We start from the raw sequence: 20,231 nt of genomic DNA on the forward strand, positions 1-20,231 counted from the left end.
TAAGAATAAAAAAAAAATAAAAAAAAATAAAAAAATAAAAAAATAAAAAAATAAATTATACTTTCAAGAATCAGAAAATTTTACACAACTGGGATAAGCTACTCACAATGTAAGTGAAAATGAAGATATGGATGTATATAGTGCATCATCCCAAATACATCAGAAGCCTTTTATACACATACACAGGTAAGAAAGACAAGAGTATTAATGTATTCATTTATTCAACAAGGAGGTACTGAGGATATAAAAGTGAACAAAACAGACAAAATCCCTGTCCTCATGGAGTTTTTTTTTTCTAGTGATAGGAAAAAACAACAAAACAAGTAAGTCAATTAAAACAAGAAATACGAAGAAAAGCATAGTGAGTGAGAGGGATGAGGGATGCCAGAAAGGATGCAGGATGGAGATTGCAAAGGGAAACTCCCTAAAATGTTATCAGTGGTCACCAATGGGTTGAGGCATTATGGGTAATTTTTTCTTCCTAATTATATTTTCCAAGCTTTCTATAACTCAGATGTACTAATTTTATAGGTATAAAATGTGCTTTTAAATGCACATTCAAATACATACTTCTTAAGAACAGCTGCATTCATCTCTCTTTATTTTAGATAGCCCCACAAAATGTGAACCATAGGGAATGTTGGGACCATAGTCTTGGATAGAAACCCACTGAGGAAAGCAAGCCAATTCCAGTTAACAATTAGGAACGTAAGAATTAAACAAATTTTCTTAATGTTTTACGAAGCCTGAGTTTAGAATATTTTCTCTGGTAATTTATACATGCCCTGGACAGAAAATGAAAAAGTTATCAAAGTGGTAATGACTTCAGTATTTTGTAAAAGTAAATAAAAATTATCCCACCAGGTGTCAAACAAATTAGGTTGATATAAACAGGTTGAAAAATGAGTGATGATGATGGTAAAATGAATTGGGAAAGACATGAACATCACTGTAATTGTTGTCTTTGATGAACAGAAGAAGACAAGCAAAGCTCAAGAGTAGTGATGAACTGCATAATACATGCCAGACAAGGGAAAGTATAATATATGGAACCCCTAACACTTCAGTAACCATGTGGTCTAAGGGATAAGTATGTGAGTTCCAGCGGAGGTGAAGGTAGAGGTCACTGTGAGGGGCAATGATTCAGCTCTGAGAGCAGGATTCAGTAGTAGACACATAATGGACATTTGCTGGTTGTTTTTGTTTTTTTTTTGGTAAGATTTTATTTATTTGAGAGAGAAGGAGAGAGTGAGAGAGAGCAAGCATGAAGGGGAGGAAGGGCAGAGGGAGAGAGAGAGGGAGAAGCGGACTCCCCACTGAGCAGGGAGCCAGACTCAGGGCTCAATCCCAGGACCCTGGGATCATGACCTGAGCTGAAGGCAGATGCTTAACTGACTTAGCCACCCAGGCGCCCCTGGACATTTGCTGTTTTTTATTGAAAAGCAATCCCCTTCCGTTTGTTCATTTAATTTTATAAATTCATTCTGGCTGGCTATCCTAGGTGGGTATCTATAATGAAAGAAATGAGACTCACTTGACATCATGATTCAGGATCTGTGGGCGCCTGGCCGTCTCAGGAGAGCATGTGACTCTTGATCTCAGGGTCATGAGGTCAAACCCCAAATTGGGCCTAGAGCTTCCTTGAAAAGATTCAGGGTCTAGCTGTGTGGCTCTCTGCTTTCAGGTCAGTGCTTTCATCTTCCCATGCCTCGGTCCTGCCATGCGTAAACTGCACACTGAGCTGATGGTAAAGTGCATGATGGTTGTTGGTTTCTCCCATTACTCCTAACAAGAATGTTACTGTGTGGTGAGTGCATTTCACATCACTTGCTTCCCAATTGAACAACGTGACATATTTACTATCTGGATAGGAAGATGGGGATGGGTGAGGGTCCAAGAGACAGTTTCTAGCTGGCTACCTCCCAGACAAACTGCCAGCCTGGGACAATGACAGGCACCACCATGCCCCATCTGGGTATGTCACAGGGGTGCCCACCCCACCCATCTTGCTTCAGCACCCAGACTTCTGTCATAGATGGAGGGTGGCAGAGGTGAAGGTGGTACCAGGATCGACTGACCTAGAACCCCTCCTGGGGAGGGGGCAGCATGGGATCTAGCCCTCAAGCCCCCGTGGCGCGATCCATTGTCTCATCAGACCTCACAAATATAAATTCAAATATAAAATTGGTCAGAGTTCAGAGACAGCAACTGCAGGGCATCCCAGCCCAAGTGTGGGAAACTTCTGAAGGCAAGGCCCTATGTATCTGCCCTGGTCCCACTTGGCTGGAGCCAGCCCTGGTTCCTGCTCACATGATTTCCTAGTTTCTTCCCTTTATATTGGTAGAGAGCTTAGACTTGTAGTCTCCTCTTAAAAAACAATTTCTGCCTTCACATCATATTCAGTTTTAGCTCTTGGCTCATTTCTCTGCTCCCCTTTAGACCAAACTTGTTGAAAGAGTTGATGACACTTGCTGTGTCTACATCCTTGCCTCCCCTACACCCCCCAACTCCCCAGAGTCTGGCTCATGTCCCACGTCCCACTGAGCTGCTTCGTCCATGTCCCCAGTCTCCTCCTGCTTGCCTGATCCCATAGGTATTTCTCAGTGGCCTCTAACCCACAGGGGCATTCAGCCGAAGTGACTACTCCCTTGTTCTCGAAAGACTCTTCTCTCTAAATTTCAGGATTGATGGTTTTTCATTCCTTACTCGCTGCCGCTTCTCACTTTCCTTAGCTTGATGGCTTTCCTCTGCCTGACTTCTCAATAATGGGGCTCCTCTCTGCTTTTGTTTCCACATACTCTCCAGCCCAGACTCCTCAGTCCCCATAGAACTGAGAACAACATCTTCAGACTGCTAGCCTGGGCTTCCCCACTAACCTCTGGCTGCTCAGTCCCAGAGTCCTAACTGACACCATGATTTAGAGTCTCTCGGTCACTTTACGTGCCCTCACAAGAACTCGTGACTATGCCTGGACATGTCCCCAACCCCTCAGTGCCCCACCTTCATGTCAGCCAAGTGTCACAGCCATCTTCCTGCTTACTCACATAAACACCTAGGATTCATTCTTGATTTTGTTCTTTCCCTCTTACCCCCCTTCAGATCATCAGTGACTCTCAATTATTTTATACTGAAAATAAATGTTGACACAATCCTCAGCTTCCCATCTCCCTTCCTACACTACTAGCCCGGAGTACCATCTTTCACTTAAATATTGTCCTGATGGAAATAGATCATTTTTTTCATCTCAGCCACCTAAGTAAGTGATCTACGTAGAACTCACTGAAAGTTACAATTATACATTTGAACGCTACAGATCAGAAAATCCCATCACCTTAAGGAGAAAAGAAAAACCAACACTGGGTAGATTTTATATTTTACTTGCCATATAAGAGCATTAAAAAATTCAGATGATTATGATAATGTGATAATGGTATTACGTTTATTGAGCAGCTACTATGTGCCAGGCACTATGCTATATTCTTTTTATGGATAGTAGCTTTTTTTATTTTTTAAAGATTTATTTATTTATTTATTTATTTGAGAGAGAGAGCGAGTGTGTGTGAGCATAAGTGGGGAGATGGGCAGAGGGAGAGAGAGAATCCCAAGCAGACTCCCCACTGAGTGTGGAGCCTGATGTGGGGCTCAGTCTCATGACCTTGATATCATGACCAAGCTGAAATCAAGAGTCGGATACTTAACCAACTGAGCCACCCAGTCGCCCCTGGATAATCACTTTCTATTCCCACAAAAACTGTATGAGGCAGATAAAATTATTAGCTCCCATTTACAGACAAGAAAACTGGGGATTGGAAAAGCAGGTCACTTTACTGAGTTCTCACTATGGAAAAAAATTTCTATTTCCACAATCCTTAAACAGTAAACACACACACAAGAGAGCATGCAATCTTAGAACTGAAATTTTTAGCGGTATAAGCTTTCTGAGAAGCTTATTGCATTGCCCTCGTTTTTCTCCTTTCACCATAGACGAAGAAAAGCCTTGCCATAGGTTGGCATTTGTCCAGAGAGGGCGTCTGGGAGCCACTGGTTTAGCCTGTAAGTGACACCATGATACTAGCTGAAGTTGAAGGTCAACTCTAGAACATATCACTTGTGATCCCCTGATGAAAAATTACTTAGCTGGCTCACTAACCCTTAATCTTCCCAAATGGTTGGCAGCAAATGGTTGCCACTAATACATGTGGAGCTTGGCAGGTCCTTTAAAGATATATTTGGACCTTCTCCAGAGAAGCAGCCTCCAAGGCCAGTTGATGGCATCTGTTTGCATAGTCAGCACTTCCTTTTTATGAAACTCTGCCCCAGGGCGTCTGGGATTTACTGACACCCATTACTGGTGCCAAGACCAATCAATGGGCACCAATGGCTTCTTTTCCTGCTGCCTGAACCCCAATTCATGAATATGCTCAGAAGTCAAAAATACACTGGCTATTTCCTTAGACTAAAGTAGAAAGTACAACAGTATGGGGTAGAATGGGGGTGATCAACACCTCCGGTTGTTTGATGACCCTCAGTTGAAGAAATGCCCCTAGTAGGAAATAAATTCCACCTAGTGATATTTCAGATGAATTACAGGGTGGTACCCATTTATTTGAACCTAGTCTGTATGACTTTCAAATAATATATATTATAAACATAATACCTTTGATCCATTGTAACAGTTGATCTTCTGGCCCAAGTACTTCCATTGACTCACACTGATCAACCAAGAGGGAGTCAGTGAAGAGTGACTTTAAGCATCTATGGAGAATAGATACCAGTCTCCTTGCCTGGCCTCTCAGTTTAAAGCTAGAGGGCTATGTGGATGGATATGAGAGGGGTCCTCAGAACATTGTGAATAAATGTTTGCAGGATGCTGTGGATCAGGGGTTGGCCTACAGGCCAAATCCATTCCACCATCTATTTTCACATGGCTTGTAAGCTAAGAATGGCCTTTTTATTTTTAAATGCTTAGAAGAAAAATAAAAAATATTTTGTGATGAGTGAAAATGATGTGAAATTCAAATTACAGTGCCTGTAAATAAAATATTACTGGAAGAGAGCCACCTTCATTTGTTTTCTCATTATCTGTGGCTACTTTCATGCCACGATGGCAGAGCTGAGGAGCTGTGACAGAGACTGAACCGTAAAATGTAAGATACCTACTCTTTGACCCATCACACAAAAAGGATGCCAACCCCTATGTGAAGTAATTCTCAGAAATAAAAAACACAGGCTGCTCGAGTATAAAACAAGGTTAACATGACTTATTTTACTGTAAATATGACTCCAGAAAGGGAAGAAGAAATAGCTTAAGGGGAAAAAAATAAAGCAAGTGCTGGTCTTTTGAATTCAAAATCTATCACTGTAAGTTTTTCAGTTTTTTCACCATAGAAACAGGGTTCACTGTCCCACTTTAACAAGAATATTATTCTATCACTGGTTTTTTGTGGCTGTTTCCAAATGAAATTTCCATGACTGGTCACACAGCAATGCATAGTTGAAGCCCTTGTATAATGCATAGAACCTCAATTGGTAAACTGATGACACGCTGGTCACTGAGCTGGCACCTGCCAGGCCATTCAGCAGGTGTTGGATCCTCCTTCACTGCCTTTCTCCTTGAAGACAGTAGGCTTGGGGTACCAATCACATGTTCTGAACACTGAAACTAGCTTACAGACCTGGTGAGTTCAACCTAGGTAGTTTCAAGATGAAAACTGAAAAAATGTCTATAGCTTTGGATAAAAATAAAAAGTTAGTATACCCTGAGTGTTATTTAATACTAAGCAACAACACATCACAATTTATTCATAAGACGCTCTGAACTAAAATGTTCTTTCATAAAAAAGGGCAATAAAGAATAAATGAACTGTTTCCAAATCCAATTCCTACTTGGACCAGCAACATCCAACATCTCGCAGTTAAACAGAGCTACCTAGTATTTAACTCATTAACCTGAGTAAACATGAATTGTGCTCCATGAAGAACTCATGGTGAGAAAACCTTGCAGAACATAATCACTCTTTACCATAGAGATTTCGCCTGTCATAATCTGCTGCCATTAAACCAGAGGGAAAAAACAATCAATGGGAACAAAGCATGTTTCCAACACAGAAAGAAGAGATATAATCATGACCTTTCATTTCCCAAGTTGAGATCCCCAGAATATGAGGTGTCACAACGTATTAAAAGATTTTCTACAGAAATGGTTTCATTTTGAAATGAGTTTGAAAAATATCAGAATCCTGAGATTTCAATATTATAGGACTTTTCAGAGTCTTTAACATGCTAATAAGCATTGTGAATCTCTGAAGGCAGGATGTAGCTTTACTGCATTAGCTTGAGTGGATTCTCCTAAATATGTATTCCTAACTCACTGCTCAGGAAACATTCAGGAAACATGCAAATCGGAAGCACTAGCAGTCTTGGAGGTCTGTTTTCTTGGCTGTCTAGTTTCTCCCTGACTCTTCCAATCCCGTGGAATGGGGGAAATAAAGCCCTCATAAGTACCCATTCTTATAAACTGGTGGAGCTGAGGTTATTTATGACAAATGCTTTAACTAAATGTTAGACCGTCCAAGATGCCTTAATTTTTTAAGAAGCCAATTCTCACAAGAGAAATTCTCCTTATATTCTCCCAATGTTTTTAATATAAAATAGTAAATAATATAAGACAACAGGACTCACGTTTGAGAGGGGAAAGTCTGAAATTCATTTGCCTCTCCAACTGGGTACAGAACACGATGCATAGACATTAAAATACACAAAGGAGATTTTCACAGTCCTTCCTTGCTGGAATCAATTCAGTAACCTCCCATTTCTTTTGGATTGCAAATCTGTGGTCAATTTTTTTGGCCCAACATTTTGAAGGACCCATTGCCTCTGCCACCAAAGAAGATGTAGGAAAACTGGAACCAGTCACACATCCTAGGAGACAAGTGTTGCCAAATCAAAGGAGAACACTGAGTTTTCAGCAAGTTCCAAAGAATAATGCAATAATTTGGCTCTCTCTGCAAACTCAGGGCACGGATGAACTTTTTGTAGCAGCTTTTAACCTGAAGCCAACTTTTCTTAGCTACAACACTCCAGAAGAAAATTGTCTCTTGGCTTAATTACACCAATTTTATCACCCCTATATTCTTTGTATATGCTTAGAAATCCATACTATTAACAAAGCTTGCAAGACCCTCTCCTGTTGCTAGACCCTGAATTATAAACAAGTCTACCTTCTCCTGTTATTCAAGAGTGTCTTTGCCTAAATCACCTTGAAAACCTCAATGATCAGACTTTTCAAATGTTGATTTTTTTTTTAATTAAACAAGCCCCCTGCCCCCAAAAGCCCAAGCAAAACAAAACGAAAACACTGTGTTCAGACAGAAGAAATAAAGCAGATGTAAAGAAAAAGTTACAAACACTAAAAAGTATCACTTACAAGCCTACTCTTTACTTTCGGGAAACTTACAATGTCTTTTCATATCCTAGATTATTTCTTAGAGTATCCATATAGTAGTTGGGTATAGGGGAGGGCATTTGTCATTGTGTCTGTTGATCAAATGGGATTACTTAACTAGTCAGCTTTGGGCTTAAATCAGAAAAAGTAAAGCTTATTGATTTTTCAGCCTACTGAGTTTTTGGTTTTGTCTTAAATGACAGTACAATCACCCCAGGGGAGAGATGGAAGAGAAACCAGATGAGATTATGTTTTTGTGAAGTCATTAACTTGGCTTCTTTTTAAAGGGCTTTTATGTAGGTTTTCAGAGAATCCATGAAATCTGCCATTCTGTCAGTTCAATTTCATTGATAGAATTGTGAATGGATCATATTAACTATGGCATCTACAAGAACTGCATCTAATCAATTTTGTTCCTTTTGAAGTTGAAGTACAGCAAAGAGCTCATGCTAAGAGACTCTGCTAGTAAATAATGGTGTAACTAGCATTAATTGGGTGTTTACCTTATTTGAGTGTTCTACTTGCATTCTTTTATTGTAACCTCACAATGACCCAAGGAAGGATGCCCGATTATCATTTGCATTTTATATAGGAAGAAACTGAAGCTTTACAGAGGTTCAGTAACTTGCAGAATAGAAAGGTGTTTTTTCCCCCCCACATTAATTCACTAGTAATTACTTAGGTTTGGGGACTTTTTTTTTTATGGTATTTCAAGTCCCCTCAGAACACTTTATAATTAGTCAAATTGACTCTTGTGTTTGATGATGGGTGATCAGAACATGTCTCCTTTGATTTTTCTTGTAGAAACACCTAGATCGCTAGTCTGTGGTGCTGCTGAGATTTAAACCTGTGTATATGTGTTTCTACTAGCAGAGCCCATGCTTCCACCAACTATGCTAAGCAGTCTTCGATTACAAAACAAAAAACCTAATTAGGTGGAAGACAGTGTAGTGTTTCCTTAAAAAATTAAAGAATTACCACATGACCCAGGAATTCCACATCTACGTATGCACCTGAAAGAATTGAAAACAGGGACTCGAACAGATGTTTGTACATCTATGTTTATAGGAGTATTATTTACAGTATAGTCAAAGGTAGAACAACCAAATGTCCACTGATAAAGAAAGAATAAGCAAAATTGATACATACATGTAATGGAATATTATTCAGCCATAAAAAGGAATGGAATTCTGATAAATGCTATAATACGGATAAACCTTGGAAACATTATGCTAAGTGAAATAAGCCGGACAGAAAAGGACAAATATTACATGATCCCACTTATGTCAAATTCACAGAGTCATAAAGTAGAAAGATGGTTGCCAAAGACTGGGGTGGCAGGGGGCCAGGGGAGAGGGGAAGGGTAGTTACCGTGTAATGGGTACCAGATTTCAGTTTGGGAAGATGAAAAAATTCTAGAGATAGATGATGCTGATAGTTGCCCAAAACTTAATGCCACTGAACTGTAGGTACACTTAAAAATGGTTAAAATGGTACATTTTATTATGCATATTTTATCAAAACAAAAAAAGTAGTTAGGACTGAGATTTGTACTAAAATATGAAAGGTAGGCCACAAAACAAAACAAAACTAGCATAATTCGAGGTCTACTTTGCAAAAGGTAACAGTAATCAGAGAAGCACATCTTTTTCTACTCAACAGCACTATAAATCTACTTTGTTTTCATCTGATGTAGATCACCATAAATAGCTAAGAGGATGATTCTTTCAGGTTCACTATCAGATGGAACAACATGAAATACAAAATGTCAGGATGAATTACAGCAAGAACAGCTTATTTTACTGGACATCCGGCAACATCTTAGTCCTTAATCACCTTCAAAGTGAATCAAAACACTTTCCCAGGAGAAATCTTGAAATACTATTTGGGAAAATTTGTTCAAATTTTCTTCTCAAATCTGTATACTGGGAACAGCAAATACTTTGAAGGAAATACTCAACACTTTTTCATCACGTATTGGGATTCTTTCAGCAATATTTTTAAAATAATTAAATTGGCTCATTTAAGTGCCCTAGATTCTGGCCCGGTTCGATTATTTATATAAAAATGAGATAGAAAATGATGTAGGCATTAATTTCTTTGATTAGTCAGTGCTTTTTGTTGTTTTTGTTTCTTGGTCAGAAGCTTTACAGCAGTCAAATAAAATTTTACCTTGCGCTCAATCTAGAGCTATGAAAGGAGTCAAATCAACTTTATAGAATTTACTGATAAAAAAATTTGAATGCTCAGAATGTCATTCTTTCCCTCCCAAAACTCAGTGATCTTATAAACAAACAAGTGAATATGGCAATTAAATACACTCCCTTTTCATAATATACAAACTCATATCCATGAGAATGTTAAGATATGGGCAACTGTTTATTCCCGATTTTGTCATTATTTGGACTTTGGACTTGAGTTTCCTGTACTTTTGACTGTTCTTCTCATGTCATTGCTGAAGTGGCTTCTTCTCATCTTTCAGGCTTCACCTCAGAAAGGCCTCCTGTCTTTCTGTCACCTCCTCAGAAAGGCCAACCCTGACCACACTCTATCTCAAGAGGTCTTTCCACCATCACCCTGCCCCTCTCCATAAGATCCCTGAGTCACTCCCTCGGTGGCACTTTAACACTGTCTCAAGTTGTCTGGTTTATGTATCTGTTTACTTGTTCATTGTTTGCCTTCCACCATCAGAACATGAGGTCCACAATGGCGGCCGGGGCCAATTTGTTTCCAGCTCTCTTCCTCTTGTCCAGCAGAGGGACAGGCTCCTAGTAGGTGGATTTGCCCTTCTGCTTCTGCCTGGCAACTGTGTGCATAGACAGACTCAGAGCCTCACCCCTGGGGGACACAGACATACTGCTGTGCTCAGCTCTTCTGTTTATGGGCACTGTGGTAGGCTGATCTCACCGGGCTGGGGGCTGGACAACTAAAAGGTGGTGACCTACAAGAGATTACGAAGGACCCTTGGGGTGTCTGGGTGGCTCAGCTGGTCGGGCGTCCGACTTTTGGTTTTGGCTCATGTCATGATCTCAGGGTCATGAGATCGAGCCCTGACCTGATTCTCTCCCTCTGCCCCTCCTCCCCCTTAGTGCATGTTTTTTTTTTTTTCTCTCTCTCTCTCAAATAAATAAATCTTATATATACATATATATATATAAGAACCTGCTTGCTCCTCAGGCCCAATTTAGTTACTCTAGAGTCCCCCAAAGGTACTCATAAAATGGTACCTTCTTTCCCATTTGCCTCAATACTTTGGGTGTCTAGATTTCTTGGGCACCCCATGAGAAGAAAGGCTGGCTGAACTAAGGAAAATTGAGACAGCTCTGTATTTTCTCATTATAAGGCTATCCTAATACCTTAAAATGATATATCCCTCCCAAGTTACAAACATGAATCTGGCCTCTCTTTCCTGCTCTCTTCTCTGTGGCCTCATGCCCAACATTATCTCTGAATCCACAGAGAGTACAGTGAACCAAACAAGTGAAATCCAAGCCTACTTGTCATTTCATTTTAGAGATGGAAAAATCAAATAATATCACTGATCTTTAGATCTTTGCCTTTACTACTGGATAAAGCAAAGCCAGGTGACAGAAATAAGCGTAGAAAAACAGTTTACTAAGACCATTTTCTAAATGTGTAATTCAGAGTTCCCATGCAATACTTTGTACAGGTAATAACGATGCACCTTTGACTTGATAGTAAATGACTGGGGACAGGGCATCCGGGGACAGTCAGATATTTGTGTTTAGAAGAGTCCATCCAAAGAACCAAAGACTGAGATGGTAGCAAGCTTCTAGTTGTCTGCTGATAACGAGCTGTCAAACAGCTAGTTCTCCCCTTCTTTTGTAACAAAACAGAACTTATTTTTAGAAGGTTCATGGCCATATAAGATAAACTAAATTTCCCAGTCTCCCCTGTAACTGGGTATGGGCGTGCCTACCAGAGGGACAAGCAACAGCCAGATCAGAGGCTTCAGAGGAAGTGGGCTCAGTCTCCCGACTTGACCCCTTCCCTGTGGCTGGAATGCCGATGGGTGGGGAGTGTCCTGGGGCAGGAGGGTGAGAGTGACACTAAGGAGAGGAAGAGAAGGAAAGAAGCAGGTTTGCAGGAGCAGCCTTCTGGAGCCGCACATTGCTGAGGTTACCCTACCTATTTTGTTACTTGAGAAAGAAGAATGTATCCATCTTGTTGGAGCCACCATTATTTGCAGTTTCTGTTTCAGCACATTTACTTTCTAACACAATAGACTTTTCTGGCTGACTTAGATGCTGCTTCATAATTTTTGCAAAGTGGCTGCAGGATCTCAAAACTAAATTTTTGACTTGAAAACAACCTTCAAAAGGGCGCTGGGTGGTTCAGTCGGTTAAGCATATGAGTCTTGGTTTTGGCTCAGGTCATGATCTCAGGGCTGTGGGATTGAACCCCATGTCAGGTTCCATGCTCAGTGCAGAGTCGGCTTGGGATTCTCTCCCTTTCTCTCCCTCTCCTCATGCATGTGCATGCTCTCTCTCTAATAAATAAATAAAATCTTAAAAAAAAGAGAGAGAAAATAACCTTCAAGGTTACCCTATCTTCTCACTTAATTGAGGAAACTGAAGATAGAGGGAATAAGTAAACTTCTTGAGCCCGATAGGTAGCTTGGAGTAGAACCAGTGCTCAGAACTCCTGAATTTCAGTTCATCATTCTTTTCCTTTGTGGTCTAATCAGCAGAACTCCCTCCCTCTGAGAGTCCTGGACAACTTACTAGCTGGGACCGGGACTGCCTTTTTTCCAGCCAACCTATAAGTAGCTGCCCCCATACGTATACAGACAAGGCTGCTCTGGCTTCCACTCTAGGAAGGAAGAGTGATATGGGGTGGCGTGTGTCTTCTTCTGACATGCCTCACTGTGGGATGGCAGGGGAATCAGGAAAACCCTTGCTTTTATTTCTTTTCTTACTGAGCCTGACCTTGAAAGTTTCCCTTTCCTCCAATAATACGAATTCATTTTCCTATGACCTAGCCTTATGAAATTTGTTTAGGACCCTGAAGCATGCCTGTTAGAAGCTCAGAACGCTCCTACTTGCATGACTCCACTCTATAATATAATGAGTATTGATTATCATTCAGATGTAATTTGGTATTACAAGAAATCTTCTATAACAACTAGCAGTAGGAGTAACTCCAGCTGTCAGGGAAACAGCACAGAGAACAACAAATCATTTCATTTCAAGGTCTTCTATCCACCAGTTGCCCATCCACAGCTCCCTTTGGACAAAGGGTATTGGTATAGTTGTAATTAAGAAAACTGCTCAAGGTCTCATGGAAAGTGGAAGGTAAAAGGCAGCTATTAGCCTCTAAAGTCCTCAGGCTTACTCTTGTAGTTCTCTTTTTTTTAAGTCTTAGACTGTGATTTACTTATGAAACAAGGTATTTATATTTGAATTCTGCAAAGTTCTATACTTTATATACAGTTATCACATATTTCTTACCATCCTCATTTTCATCAAACACTGGTGGTTTGCTTGAGGTGTTGGCTCCCATGGTCAAGTCTGCCCAGACCCAGATCCTCCAGTTAAACTCTCCTGGCAGAAACATTCATCTTCCCTCAAAAGAGATCTGGAAGCCTTAGCTCGATACCTGGGAGAGAAGAAGAAATGGCATCCTTACAATATAGTGTGCCCTAGGAACCCTGAGCACAAAACTGTGGCTGCAATATTAACCTGATCTACACCCCTAGAGCAGAATTTTTTGTGATTGAAAATGATAATTTCACAAGTCACAGAGAACAACAGGTGTCTGGGAGAACCCCCCCCCCCCCCGCCACGTGGCCTCACGGGGAGTGGTCTTAGACTTACGAAGAAGGAAGGGAGCAAAATATTTCTCTAAGTAAGAAAACAAGTTTAAAATCTGGTCAACCCATGTTGTATTTAACAAGTATATAATAAAAATATTTTATTGTGACTCTCCATATTTTTAAGAATATATTATCTGTTAAGGTTTTTTTTTATCTTTGATCAACAACTTTATTAATTTTTTGGTCATAAAAATACATTTCCCACCTCTTTCCTCCTACCCTGGAAGGTACTACAATGTAAAAAGAACAAGGTCTGAGTTTGGGCCCTACCTCACCAGCAAATTGCTAAATTTCACTAAACATGTTTTTTTTCCCCCTTCCCCTGAACTTGAAGCTGATGATGGTCCTCTCCTCAAAGGCAAGTTAAATGTGATTTGGGACAATACCTACAAGTATTTTCACAGCATAAGTGGTCCATGATTTTTGGCCACTCTGAAACTCAAATAAGGGATGTATGTAGAGCTATGGCTTTGTTCATTTTGAAGACTTTCCCTGAAAATGGTCAGGAGAGCCAGCATCCCAAGCGCTCGTTCTAAAACTGACACCAGCAATGGCTTTGGGCCAGTTACTTGACCCTTCGTCTCTAAGATGGCAGAAACCACAGTGCCTTCCTCGGGAATCACAAGCTCCCATGCCTACAAGAGCCAGGCAGAAATGCAGGTGCACACACTGGACCAGGTGGGAGACATCAGTGCCTGGTGGGGACCCTGGTGACCTGGAGAATCCAGGCTTCATCTAAAAGAAGTCACTGCTCTCAGATCTAAAAGGTTGTCACCAAGTGGAAACATGGGCCCAGGGGCCAGATCTTAAGATCTGACAAAAAAAGGGGTGAAGATCCAGATTTTATACAAAACAGTATTTAAAAATTCATTTCAGCTATATGGCCTCAGCAAATCTCATACATGGGACAGATATGGCTCGTGTGATGTAGTTAATGAGGTAATGTCTGTAAGGCAATTAGTACAATGTCTGGCACATAATTTGCAAAGAATAGAATACTTTTTTTTTTAAGATTTTATTTATTTGACAGAGAGAGACACAGAGAGAGAGGGAACACAAGCAGGGGGAGTGGGAGACGGGGGAGCCCGATGCAGGGCTCGATCCCAGGACCCTGGGACCATGACCTGAGCCGAAGGCAGACGCTTAACGACTGAGCCACCCAGGCATGTCTAGAATACTATTTTTAATAGTAGCTGTATTTCCTCATATATAATTTTTTGACATCTATTCACTGATTTCCTCTTGGACTTTTCACACATGACGGAAATACAGATTAGAGATTGAATTTAAGAAAATGTCCCAAGAAAACCTGGGGGAAAGATGAGTTACTGAAAAAGAACTTGAGAAGCTCCTAGGCAAGTCTAGAAGAAAAGCTCATTTTCCCATTAGGAAAATGTAAGTAAAGCCTGCATTTAGAAGGCAGACTCATTAAGGAAATGCTACTTTTCATACTAAAAGCCAACTGTTGGCAAAGTGCCGTATGGACTTTAAAAAGAATCATTAAATGGAGAGCAAAGAAAGAGTCAGCAATTAGGAAGCAACCAATTAAATGGTATGGGGGGGCAGGTGGTAACAGGTGGCTGGAGTAACCCCAGGGGGGATTATTGACACCAGTAGGACAGAAAGACCTCAACTCTATATGCTTTCTAAAAAAATAAAGGGCTTTTAATTTTAGTACAAAAGGGGGTGAGGAAGAAGCAAGTGGGATGCCCTTAGTGTTTCATTGTGGGCCAGGGAGTAGCAAATCGGGTGCTCTGTGTGTTTTATTATTGTATATTTAGAGCCCAGAATAAGCGAGGAATAGTGGGAAGACTGAACCACAGATCATATTAGAGAAGACTGGTCCTAAAGAGAACATTGATTTTTTTTTTTAAAGATTTTATTTATTTATTTGACAGAGAGAGACACAGCGAGAGAGGGAACACCAGCAGGGGGAGGGGGAGAGGGAGAAGCAGGCTCCCCGCAGAGCAGGGAGCCCGATGTGGGACTTGATCCCAGGACCCTGGGATCATGACCTGAGCTGAAGGCAGTCGCTTAACCGACTGAGCCACCCAGGCGCCCAAGAGAACATTGATTTTAACGAGTTGAGATTTTTAACACTGTAGACCGGGATCACATTCTCTTTTATTTTGTGCATAAAACCTCAAGACACATAATTTTCACACCACGCCCCAATCCTGTCATTCTTATATTTTTCTTCACTCCTCAGGCTTTCTCAAGTAGCCTGTGTTCCTGTAGCATAAGATGTACCAAGCACTGACCTTGCAAGTTGTCAAGACAGAGAAAGAGAGAGAAATATTATCACAATTTGCCACATTTCAGAGTTCCATCCTGATGTGCAGACAATTTTGTTCACCAAAGATCCAGTGATTTTTAGCGGGAAGGGCATATGTCAACAGGAAACCACTTTTGTGTCTGTTTGGGGAAGGATGAGGTGGATGGACCTCTCCATCGGACCTAATGCACCCCATCCAATTTAGAACGGTCTTTCCCTCTTTCTCCCCAAGGGGATAACCGAATTAGGTAATTTTCCCTCATATCCAGAAAGACAGAAACCGTCTCTGGCAGGAAAATGGAGACACGTCTTTGCCATTCTGCTGCATAGGGCCCAGAGGAGCTACAGGACTCTCCTCCATCAAACCCACACCTGTCCTGACCTCCTGGCACTGAGTCTGCTGAGTGAAACGAGCATCATCCGAAGATGTCTAGAGGACAGTGATGACCCATGCAAACCAACATCCTAAACATAGAAAATCTAAGGGAAAAAGAAATGCGTCTTATAAGGACACAGAAAATTTTTAGATTCTACCCTGACCTGGCCAGTTATCAGATTATTCATCACGGACTCATTCTCTCATGCCAACGTATAACCTTTGGCCTGCATTTTGGGGGGCTGTCAACAGGTGAGCTTTTCTAAGCAGCTAAGGGCACTTAGGTAAGAGGTGTTGTCTTTAGGAATCGAAGAACCCAGGTTGTGATGTGAGAAAGTTGCCACTTTGATGGAACTGTTAGGTTCACTGCCACAGCGTGTGCACAGAACTTAGTTTGCATTTGAAACACAGAATTTCTTGAACTAAGAAACACACAGAAACACAGCAAGAAAGAAAATGTGAACACCACCACTCTGTTACATTGATTTCATCCACCTCGCTTCCTCATTTTTATATATTAAAAATTACAGGTAAACATTATTTCCACTGAACCCTCCTGCCAAGTTAGTTCCCCTTTCACACTTCCCAAAGACAGACACAATCACGAATCTAGTATATGTTTTACAGTCCTCTTTCTATGATTTTACAACATGCCGTGTGTTTTAAAATAAGTCACCTAAATGACATGGATGAGAAGGTACACTTTGCATCTTACTGTGATCATTTACCACGACACCTCTGTGACCTAGGCATGCTGGTCTCTGAAGCTCTGACTTCTGCTTTTTAAAGGCCGCATAGCAGTCCATGGTGTGAATGCACATTTTATTTTTCTGTGTAAAATTGTTCAAATCCTTCGGGCTTGGGGAAAACATCCTTGTGGAGATGAAGCCAACCATCAAAGGCAGTTTCTGCTGGTTTAGAAGCTGGGTAAGAGCAACGGACCGAAACACCTCGCGCTTACCTCCATCCAGCGAATATTTCCTGAAGTCTGTCTGGGTCTGGACCTGAATCCGTGAGAGGCTGGAGGACAAGGTGGGGGTACACAGTAACCAGGAAGCTGGGCTCGATCCCAGCCCTATCTGGTTGTGGTGGCTTGTCCTGACCGCCTGTCTTTGTCTTATTTCTCTTCCCCTTTAACTTCCTAGCTTCCCAGCAGTGCCCTGAACATGCAGGTTTATTTAAAAGAAATAAAAATCTAGACCACCACTCACCTAGATCTTGGTTCTCTCTTCTCTCCTTCAAGAAGCTCGGACTGGTGCTTCCACTCGGGGAACTGGGGCTAGCAGAGGGACGCCCGGAGCGGAGGGGAGAGCAAGGAAAACGCGCCTACCTGCCTGGGCGCGGGCAGCTGCGGGTGGGGGCGGGCGGCGGTGGGCGGTGGCGGGCGCCGGGCTGCGTGGGGCTGCGGGGGGCTGGCCCGGGGCGGGGGGGCACCTGCGGCTGCCGGGGCTCTGAGCGCCGCCCGAGCGCGCAGCTTCTCCGGGAGGGGCCGGGAGCGGGGAGCGGCCAGCCAGCGGGCGTCCCCTGTCGCCGCCCTCCCCAGAAACCGCCGGGCGGTCGCCTGGGAGAGCGACAGTCCCCTGGGGTCGGTGCGTCGCCGGGGGAGGGCGAGACGGGGGACAGCGCCGCGGGCGCGGCTCCGAGGCGCCTTGGCACGGTCCCAAGACGCCGCTCGCGGAGCGCGCCCCAACTTCCCAGACCGAGGCCCGGCTCGCCTGAAGTGATCCCCTTCCCCTCCGAGACGCCCCGGCAGCGCCGCCGAGGACGGGGGACCTGGGGGTGGCGGTACGGGCCTGCAGACGGGAATGGGGAAAGGCGAGATTTCCTGTAAGACTAAGTCGGGTATTGTGGGAAACCCAAGAGAGGATCGAGAATTTCTTAGGACCCGACAGGATCTTTTGTTTCTGGTCTAGCAGATTTCCTCGTTTGACTGCTGGGAAAACTGAGGCATGGACAAGGAAAATAGTTGCCGAGTGTAAAGAACAATTAATAGAACTTTTTCCACACCTAGGTCTCCTGCTTGCAGCACCCCCCTCCCCCGGTTTTTTTCCACGCACCTTTGTCAGCCTCGACCTCTGCGTGTGGAGGTGGGGACAGGAGACAGGAACAAAGACACGAAGGCAATCGCACTGGAACTTTCTATGTTCTCTTCCGTGGCTGCTCTCTGTACTTCCCCTTTATAATAATCAACACGGTCGAAATAACTTTTTATTGTTTTCCCACTAACCCAACTGTCACACTTGCATAATACACCAGAGAATTGGCACTTGGTTGCTTTCTGTGACGGCGAGGGTGGGGATCGTGGGCACTCGTGGAGCAGGGCAGAAATGGAGGGTGGAGGTCTAGGCTGGGGGTGGGCTGGAGACCGCTCTCTTCAGCTCCAGTGTTTCCCTGCCATGTGGAAATGCCAGCTCAGTGTTGCCAAATAGTCAGATTTTAAAAGAGAAGCTAGCAACGAGAACTTCTGTGTGAAATCTCCCATTATTTAAAAACATTGGCAAGTTTAGAAAATGTTAAAAACTGTGTTGGTCAAACAAAATGCATCTGTGGCTGAAATGTCTTTTCCAGACTCCTGTTTTGGTCTGTCTAGATGTAGCGTTGCACTGAGTGCGGGAAACATTGGCTTTGTTCAGAGCTTTAGTAGCAGCTCCTAGAATGGTGTCTGCTGCATCTTAAAATATCTGCTGAAATTTTTGAACAAGTCAGTGGTCACCTTATGGTCAAGAGTCCCATAATTTACTCATGAAACAAAGATTTCAGAGTAGCTCTGGTATCCTATTATGAGCTAGACCCTTTTCTCTTCTTGCTCTTACCTCAGCCATAGGCTACATTCTACTGTAGTCATTTGAAACTTGGAATAACCTTGAACTTCAACAAACCTACTCTCTCATTTGCATTTGGGGGCTTGAGGAAGGGATTTGCCCAAAGCTGCACAGTGAGTTGGTGACACAGCCACATAGAAACTTACCTTATGTTGTCAATACCTTATGAAGAACCTGTCTGAGAGAGGAACAGATGCTTTAAATGAACATGTAATGTGGAATTGGAGTCAAGTTCTGAAAGAGGGCAACCAAATTCAGGAAAAAAAAAAAAAGTATTCTTAAGGAATTCATTTTTTGGAGAGGGCATTCTTTTTAAGGCAAAAATCAGGCACGCAGCTGAAAATACATTGTTTTTGTGTAACATCTGGTTGTTTACAAAACACTTGAGTTATCTTCATGGCATGGAGATTCCCTACAGATTTGTTGGACTGGTATTATTACCTCTTCCCAGAGGATAATGAGAACCATTTTATCACCAGGAAAACTGAAATTGCAAGAAAGCTGGCTGAGACTAGAACAGAAGTCTCCAGAAGCCTCTTCATTTTAGTGTCCTGGTTAGTATAAAGGGCTTTGGAGTCAGGCAGTCTTTTATCCAAAGCCACCTCCACCACTTAATATTTCTGAGATATTAGACAAGTCACTTAAAGGCCCTGAGCCTTTTCCAATTTCAGTAAAGCAGACGATGGGCATTCATATCAGCTATGGTTGGTGGAGGACTCAATGAGATAAAATATACATTAATGCAATTAACATGGTGCTAGACAGCACAGAGTAAGCCTTTAGAGACTGGTAACTGTTAAGATTGTCATTTTAATTAGCAGGCTAGCAGGTTCTGCCCCAGTACTTCTCAAATCTGTTCTATAAATCTTTCTTCTGTTGGTACAGTCACTTTTGCTTAAAATAAAACTTATCAGTCCTAATGTATCTAGTCATGTAAAGGCTTGGTGTACCGTAGGTTTTATGGAAAAATAGTGATTCTCATTACTGTCTCACATGCAGTCTATCAAATGCAGACCTGTTTCAAAGAGTTGATTGTGTTTTAATCTTTTATTTATTCAGTTGTTTATTCTCTCTTGCCAGTGTTCCTATCTCAAACATAGCTGTTGGAGACACTGAGGAGGCTGCCACACAAAGTTACTTGGGAGACAAACCAGGCCAGATACTTCTGACAATCTCTGGAGCCCCCCAGTGGAGAGGAGAATGAAGGGAAAAGTAAAGCAGTGAGCAAGTGTTGTCCAAGTAGATAACCAGAACTTAAATATATATATAATATATGTATTTATTTATATTTATATATTATTATTTATATATTTATATATAAATAAATATGTTTATATATATATATATCATGGCTTAGAACATAAATATTAATACTATATCATTCCAGCCGTGTCCATTCTTGGCTTGAAGTTGTCCCCTGGGTTCCACTGCATTTAAAATAAAGTGATGCTCTTTACTCCAGCAGACAAGGCCTTCTA

The 20,231-nt window shown here is 42.0% G+C and overlaps 1 protein-coding gene across 1 annotated transcript in view; it reads right to left on the reverse strand.

Annotated features, from left to right (window-relative positions):
- Positions 1-17,268, reverse strand: part of STK32A (serine/threonine kinase 32A) — a 116,376-nt gene extending 99,108 nt beyond the window's left edge. Inside the window, exons 1-2 of the mRNA XM_081826886.1 lie at positions 17,143-17,268; positions 12,916-13,063 (exon numbers count right to left, since the gene is read on the reverse strand). Coding sequence (XP_081683012.1) covers positions 12,916-13,021 — 106 coding nt within the window. The 5' untranslated portion in view covers positions 13,022-13,063; positions 17,143-17,268. The remainder of the gene's footprint in view (positions 1-12,915; positions 13,064-17,142) is intronic.
- Between the last annotated feature and the right edge of the window lie 2,963 nt (positions 17,269-20,231).

Source organism: Leptonychotes weddellii, chromosome 7 (assembly GCF_054177405.1).
Source record: "Leptonychotes weddellii isolate Sample4059 chromosome 7, ASM5417740v2, whole genome shotgun sequence".
NCBI classification, from domain to species: Eukaryota; Metazoa; Chordata; class Mammalia; order Carnivora; family Phocidae; genus Leptonychotes; species Leptonychotes weddellii.